At 42.5% G+C, this 7,710-nt stretch overlaps 1 protein-coding gene across 1 annotated transcript; it reads left to right on the forward strand.

Moving 5' to 3' along the window:
* Positions 1-693: 693 nt before the first annotated feature.
* Positions 694-6,541, forward strand: LOC118210436 (THAP domain-containing protein 5-like). The gene is made up of 5 exons (XM_035386626.1): positions 694-884; positions 2,917-3,109; positions 3,645-4,441; positions 4,883-5,069; positions 5,693-6,541. Exons 1-5 carry the CDS (start codon positions 814-816, stop codon positions 5,816-5,818), a joined length of 1,374 nt encoding a protein of 457 aa, XP_035242517.1. The 5' UTR covers positions 694-813; the 3' UTR covers positions 5,819-6,541.
* Positions 6,542-7,710: the final 1,169 nt, after the last annotated feature.

A 7,710-nucleotide genomic window follows, 5' to 3' on the forward strand; every position in this document is an offset into this window, starting at 1 on the left:
ATATTTATTGCGACCACACATAGATTATTGGGACCAGGAATAAGAAACACTCATTCAAAAGTCCTGAATGTATGGCATGACATTTTTATAATTATAATTATTTTCCAAATGGGCTTTCAGCCTTGACGCACTGCATGGAACGAACCAGTCAAAAAACAGTATCAGTCCCATAAAATGAATGCTTGTGATCAAAACAATTTTACCATGTTTGCAGGCTTACAGCCAGGGGCATCGTAGTGGGGGGAAAAGTGGGACCGACTACCCAGGGCCCGAATGGGGGGACGGCCCTCGAAAAGCCTGGAATGATTCGTGAGAGACATGGATCAAGAGAGGAAGGGGGCCCGCAGAGACTGCTTATGTATAGGGCCCAGAATTTTGTGCTACACCCCTGCTTACAGCATTATATTTAAGCTTATATTTATTCACATCAAGTCAACCTTTGTATGGGCCAAGCCGTTACATTTGCATTGGCTTGCCCGGCCATGTGGTCTAAACACGGGGTTAATACTTGCGTATATTTTTATACAGTTATGGTGCGAGGGCGTTTTCGCCATCATGCGTACAGTAAAAGCTGGCTTCCAGAGCAGGAGATACAGTACCGCTGCCCCTAGATGGCGCTGTATATTTCACAGGCACATGAAAGTTGCCCGTCATAAACATGGCAGTCAGCTGGCTTCTTTTTACCTTTGACCCTCGTACAGTGAAACCTGTTAGAAAACCTTACGTGTGACAGAAGGATAGTACTAGTCGGAATCAAAACAGTTTACGCAGCATTACGGTGCATTTCTCCGATTCTGGCAGCAGCTACACAAGATGCCCAAGTATTGCTCAGCTCCGAACTGCAAAAATGACGCTAAAAATTCTGACAGGAAGAGTTTTTACAAGTAAGCTTTTGAATCTCACTGTTTAACTGCCTTACATTGGCAAGACAGCTTTGAGCGTCTAGAAAATGTTGTTGTATCTAGCAGCTACTAAAGCTAACATTAGCAGATATGCATTATGTGTTATGCATGGGCTTCATGTTGTATTTTGGCTGGTTAACGTTACCTAGCTAATTAGACAGTCAGCTTGTTAAGTTAGACTATATGCGTTTTATGATTTTTCTGCATGGACTTGTTTGCTGTTCTTGTACTGCGATATCAATGGTGAAGGTGACAGCTCGCTACTTACAACAAGTACCATATATATACAGAACAATAACTGCTTAAACTGTTCTAGCTTGGCAGCCCGCTAACCACACAGATTTAGAGTTGGTAAAACTTAGCTAAATTTGTTACGTTGCAGCTTACACTTACACCACTTAACAGGGGTGACAGGCGTAACGGTGTGTCCATTTACACGCATGTACGAGCCAACTTTCTGCTTATGGGCTACGTTGAATCTCTTGTAGCCTATATTTGCTAGAAATTAGTAACTCTCTGGATTTGACGCTTTGAAAGAAATCATATGGCCGTCTTTATTTTGCTTTCTGTGGAATTGGAGACAGGCAGGTCTACTTGCGAAGTTACATGCTAGGTAGTTTTACATTATCATTTTAATTGCAAACTACTTCTAACCGTTGCTATGCTCGCCAATATTGGTTTGGTGTGACGGAGTGTATTTCAGCTGCTAACTGTCATTAATGCCTCTTTCTGATAAAATAGGGTGCTCATAAATATAGCCAAACGGCGAGCTGACAGCTCGAACAAACAAAGGATTGGGGTCATTTGAGTACGACGCAATACTGTGATGTGTTGCTGTAAACTGTTTGCCCAAACCACTCGGCGGGTGTTTGGTAATTGAGATACATCTTCATGGTTTGGGCATGAGAGGGGTTTGTTGTGGAGAGAATTGCTTTCTCTTAGTAATGCATTATTTACATTTTTCAACTTTATGTAAAATGCTTTTAATCTCGAAAACGTTTCCAGGGCACATACATATCAAGTAGCTATACATGTACAAACCATATGCTCGTTATTCGTCTGTCAAAACACATTTCATTCAGTCTGTAATTACTGGTATCAAAATTATGCCAATTAATAACTATTTCTTCACCAATTAATTTCACAGGAACAATTTAAGGACCATTCCACTGTTCCATATCAGTTCTTCCCAATATTCTTAAGTTACTTGGTCTTCCGTTGTAGTACAAATGATGATTGTTAAACCTATTGTTATTCATCAAAATGTATTGTAAGACTGGCTGTTTGAATATTATAATAATGGCAATGCATTTTGTGTGTAATTTTTAAAAAAAGTGTGTATTGAAGAAGTATTTGACTTAATGCCATCAAGTTCTCTTGCACTCAAAATCCTCAATGTCCATGCATGGTTTAGGCTACATTTTAAGTATTAGAGAGCTGTGTTTAAAGAGTGATGTCCTAAGCAAATTGTGAAAAAAAATAAGACTGCTTTTTTCATGTCTTCAGGCTAAGAACTCTCTACGTCAGACAGAAAGGAATAGCCTACTTAGTAACTGTAGTATCAATGGTATCAGAAAGTCAAATGTTATAGTGTTGTTCTTAATTTCTACTGATTACAGAACACCACCTTTCAAGACCCGCAAAGACCTCTCTGTGCCTTACTTTTCAGTATTAATATGAAGTGAGATGACATTAATTCATGACTGCTTTGTTGAAATACTGGTTTGATAATGCTCATTTTGCACTTTGCAATAACAGACTGTTCTGAAACTTTGCATATGGAAAGTCTTTGGTTCCAGTCCCTTTTCTTACATGCAGGAAAGATAAATGCACTTCAGGTTTCTGTTCACATTTTAAAAAGAAAGTTTTCGGTTAAATTTGCTTTGTCAGCGATGGTTTTGAATTTCTTTGAAGTTGATGTGCTTTTAAGACAGTTTGCGATTACAGAGATTGACATGTAGGCTATTTACTGGCTGAATTCAGTGTGATGTTCATACTGTGTGAATGTTCCTAGGTTTCCACTGAATGACCCAGTTAGGCTGAAGCAGTGGCTGATTAACATGGGGCGTGAGGATTGGACCCCTTCACGGCACCAGCACCTCTGTCATGAGCACTTTACGCCCACCTGCTTCACCATGCGCTGGGGAATCCGTTACCTTGCCAACGACGCTGTCCCCACCATCTTCCAGCTCTCCGAGACTGCGGAGGTAGTAGCTTCGCCCTGCCGTGGAGAAACGTGCTCTTCTCAGTCAGAGAAGAAGTACCTGAGTCTTGAGTCATTTCACTACAGCCAATACACCAAGTTTACTGTGAATAAGTTCAGTTCTTTAATTGAAAAAAAAGATCATCTTGGAAAGTTATGCCCAGCTTTCATATAAATTATGTTTCGTGAATTAAAGTTTGTTTCCTGTAGTGACTGAATTGAAATTTCACTGACCACCCAACCCAGACCAGTACCCAAAATTAATTGTGGAAACTTCCTGTGAGCATGATCTTTTCACATTGTGTCACAAAAACATGAGTCAGTCTGCACTTCCACAGTTGCAGTGTGAACTTAATTGTTTTTTTATTTCCACAGAACGCTGTTGTGGTTCTGTGGAATTTTACATGAATAACACCATTATTTTCCTTGTTACTTTTTGAGGTTGTTTCTCTGGCTTACAAAATACTAATTTCCTCTGTGAAAAAAGTCACATAAGATTGTTTTTTTTTAAACTTGTCTGCCTCTGTTGTTCCTGACAGAAAAGGAAAGGAGGGGACAGATTGGAGCGAAATCCTAAACGGCAGCGAAGCTTCAGCAGGAAGCTTGTGGTGGGGATGCCCCCCATTGATCCGACGTCCCGGGATAGTGAACCCAACCCTGTGCAGCTGTACGCCATCGCTGTGGATCCCTCTCAGCCTGCGCCGCCTGTGCTCCTGGACCCTGGCAGCGCTGGGCACGCGCCGGGGGTGGGCGGCCATGTTGTGTCGGTGGACGAGCTCCCGATGACACTGTTCCAGACAGTGGAGGACCTGGGCCAGCCTGGCGAGGGAGAGCAGCACATTGAGGTCATGGTCAAATCGGAGGGCGCGGCGGTGGGCGAGGAAGAGGAAGGGCAGCTGAAGGAGGCAAAGGGGATGATGAGTGCCGCCGTCGCGATGGAGAGCCGGGACGCAGCCGCCAGCGAGGGCGCCCTCCGCGCGGTCCCCGCCCTGCCGTCCCTGACTGTTGAGAACGTGGCCCTGGAGATGGTGGAGCCCCCTGCTGCCCCGGATGACCGGGACGTCCAGATAATCGCCTACTTCGAGACCATACCCAACGTTCTGCCCGCGGGCTTGGCCGGCCAGATCTGCCCCGCACCAGACACGGTGCTGTCGTCTGCGCTCAGCTCCACACCCATCGTCTCCACCCTCCCCATCGTGTCCAAGCACCTGCCCCCCTCCCCTGGCTCGCTGGTGCTCACCCTGGAGAGGCTGGAGAGCGTGGAGAGGGACGGAGAGACGGGGGCTGTGGAGGAAGACCGCACGGAACAGCAGGGGAAACTGCTGGAAGAGCACCGGTGAGGTTCTGCTTCAGCCGCCTCTCGTTTTCACACTGGCTTTACTTTTCTTTAGAAGTTTTTTTTGTTTCTGAATCAAAACTCTTTTACCCCTTTCATAGTATGTGTACAGGGAGTATGTGTTTAGTAGTCCATAGCGAGCATGGACATGTTTTTTGTAGACAGGCTGAGGCGGAGTTGAATTTTCACAATGTGAAATCAGACCAGCTATAATAAAGGGCCTAACAAAATTAAAATATTACAAACGATACAATACATTAGATCACATTATGAATGAACTCGATTCGGTTCAAACTAGGTGCAAAAAAACGTACATACAATAGTGCACCTTTGTGTCATAAAATGTTATCGCCTTCATGTACGATCACGTCCCTGCTTTAACTATCCTCCCTGTCCCAACTTGTCTGGAGCGTGAGACACGATCTCTTCCTCCCTCCTCAGCTATCACAAGAACACTCTTAGCAAGGAGCAGCTGGAGGCCATCGTGATCGAGCTGCAGAAGAAGGTGAAGGTTCTGCAGCAGAGGCACCGCAGACATCTGGACAAGCTGCTGGGCCTGGAGAGCACTGTCAGCCAACTTAGGCACAGCAACTTGGTCAACGAGGAGCGACTGCAGCTACTGGAGAAGGTCAAAAATGAGCACCTGCTTTCTGAGCGACACTTGGACCTACAGCAGCTGTAGCTCATGACTTCACCAAAAATGTCTAATCAAGTGATTTATTGGGCCTGTGTAGATTTATAGTCCCGGTGATCTCGGACGGTCTATCTCCTGAGCATCTGCAAAGGGAAGCCACAGTTTGTGACGTTGTTTCTCTGCAATCTGATTGGTTCTTGCAGGTTTTAGCCAGCATTCTGTCATTGGTCAGTGGTTCTGGTTCGAGTCACCTCCTCCAATTGGAGCCCAACCTACACAAGCTGATCTGTCAGGAGATCTAACTAACCATTTATTAGCAAAAACTCATCCCTGGCATTTGGCATGATCTAGTTCATCATCAGAGCATCAGAGGGTCAGGCTGGTCAGGCTCATAGTACTGAAAGGTTGTGAGCCTGATGTGTAACACTAATATAATTAACTTTGGCATTTAGCTGATGGTCTTATGCCAAGCTAGTCAGTCAGTTATACAAAAACTCTTAACACAACAGGGTATAGTGTTAAATAAAGCATAAATTGGGATAATAATCCAGGAATAAATGGTCATAAATGCTTCAAACATGTCATTTATGCTCTGTTCTTTCTTTGACTCTACGCAGGCATACGTACAGACTAGTGCAGCAGTGTCAGAAGCTGGGGAGACTGTGGCCATCATCTGCGAGGAGGACAACACGGCTTACCTCTACTCCCTTCCTAAGTACGAAGTGGATGTGGAGGTTGACTAAGAACCAAGGGGCTTTCTCTCCACGGGTCAGTTGGGATACGACGTCCTCGGCTCCTGATGCAGAGGACGGTGTGGTGAAAGAGAAGGTGTGGTGATTTGCACGGCAGCTCAAGATGATGTTCACGTGATGTTTAAAAAAAAAAAGTTGCCACCTTTCGGGGCCAAGCGACAGGAAAACAGGGGTCAAAGGTCAGATGGAATTCTGAGATGGGGAATCTCAGTAGCTCAGAAGTCAGAACCATGAGTGTGCTACTAGCTTGTTGTCATGTGTGGCTGGCGTTGCTGTTCTGAAACTTGGCTGTTTCACAGTTCATCCTGGTTAAAGCAGAGATTGCTTAGCTGACTGCCCAAGCTTGTGCCAACTGTTTTTTTCTTTTCTTTTGCCAACATATCTTCCTGGGTTTGCTGCTTCTCTGTGTGAAATATTTTTACTTTTATATAAGTAAAAAGAAATCTTTCAAAATCACTGTCTGATAAAAGTGTGATGAAAATTCTGTCACTTGTTTCTCCTGGCTTGTCATTTTTGGTTTTCGTTTTGTACTTCTTTTCTTGTAGTCGTTAAACGACATCACTTCCTGGGGCGAAAACTTATGGGGCAAATATTATGAATTGAGAGAAAAGGTTGTAACACTGGGAATTAGTGCACATCTTTATGTATATTGAAGATGAATGTAGAAAATTGTGGAATTGCAGTAAAATTAAATCCTTGCATTGTTTTATCTTACTGTCCTTGTGTTTCTTCCACCCTTCACTTCTCACTATAAAATTATTATTATTGTCAGCATTTTTACCATAAAATTTATTGTACGTACAGTGTTGTGACTGTTCTACAACAACGTACTTGTCAACAGGTGATGTAGTGACAGGCATTACGGTTAAAGTGCAACATAAATTATATAAAATGCAAAATGCCATGTTTAAATAATTTTACAAAGTACATAAAATGATTAACATGAACTGCTTAATGAGGCTTAATGTTTTTCTTGCTTAATGTGCTGCTGAACAAGGCATAATGCTCCTAAACAATGACCTCTAATGGGTGAGGGAAAACAATGTTAAATGATAATAAAATGCACTTTTCTTAAAATAATTCTTGTTGCATTGTTACTCATGCTAAGCTACTTCTGTGCAAATTTTGGTGGTTCTATCTAGCTCATTAAGCCTCGCTCAGCAGTTTTAGGTTCAATAATTTGGATAAATATATTGATATTCTGAGTGAACTGCATGCGATTATATTATTGTAAAGGTGCAAATGATTGATACTGGTAAGTAACGGTATGAACCTGCATTATTTAATTATGTTGCTTTATTGATTCAGAACAATATCAAATCTATCTTGCATTTTTCTATGGTTACCTAACCCATACATTTTCATTTCTATTAAAGTAAATAAAGCACATTCAAAACCATGACCTTAGCCTATAAAAACAAAGTAACTGAAAGCCCTGAGAGAACTAAGTATTAGATACAGAACTGCATTGGTTTAGAGTAAAGCAAATTCAGCACGATATTTGGCCAGCACATCCCGTCGGCGATAATGTTTCAGGTATTACATATTTCATTACATTTCTCATCAAAAATGCAGAAATTATTAAAGACACTTTTAAATACAGAAAAACTATTTTTTTAAACAATTACAGTTCGAATATTTCTGTCAATAATTCCAGTGTACTGATTTATCTTACAGTAGCGAAATTGACATTTGTATTATGTCTTCCACTCAAGGGAACTAACCAATCGAATTAAGGCAGGAGGGGTTTCTGTTTATGGCGAATCATCGATTTCAGTAGATTGGCTACCAGGCAGGGAAGTTACCAATCGGATTTAGCTAGGAGGGGCTTGGTTTCTGCCCGTGCAGGAATCGCGCAATCAGAGAAGGCGGTGTAAATTTAA

Source organism: Anguilla anguilla, chromosome 12 (assembly GCF_013347855.1).
Source record: "Anguilla anguilla isolate fAngAng1 chromosome 12, fAngAng1.pri, whole genome shotgun sequence".
In the NCBI taxonomy this organism is placed as follows: Eukaryota; Metazoa; Chordata; class Actinopteri; order Anguilliformes; family Anguillidae; genus Anguilla; species Anguilla anguilla.

What these genes read in the sequence shown, in the direction of transcription:
- LOC118210436 (XM_035386626.1), top strand. Translation starts at nt 814, where the DNA reads ATGCCCAAGTATTGCTCAGCTCCGAACTGCAAAAATGACGCTAAAAAT. An exon ending in AGCTCTCCGAGACTGCGGAG is followed by an intron (nt 3,110 to 3,644) that starts GTAGTAGCTTCG and finishes TGTTCCTGACAG; the next exon opens with AAAAGGAAAGGAGGGGACAG. An exon ending in GACTGCAGCTACTGGAGAAG is followed by an intron (nt 5,070 to 5,692) that starts GTCAAAAATGAG and finishes GACTCTACGCAG; the next exon opens with GCATACGTACAGACTAGTGC.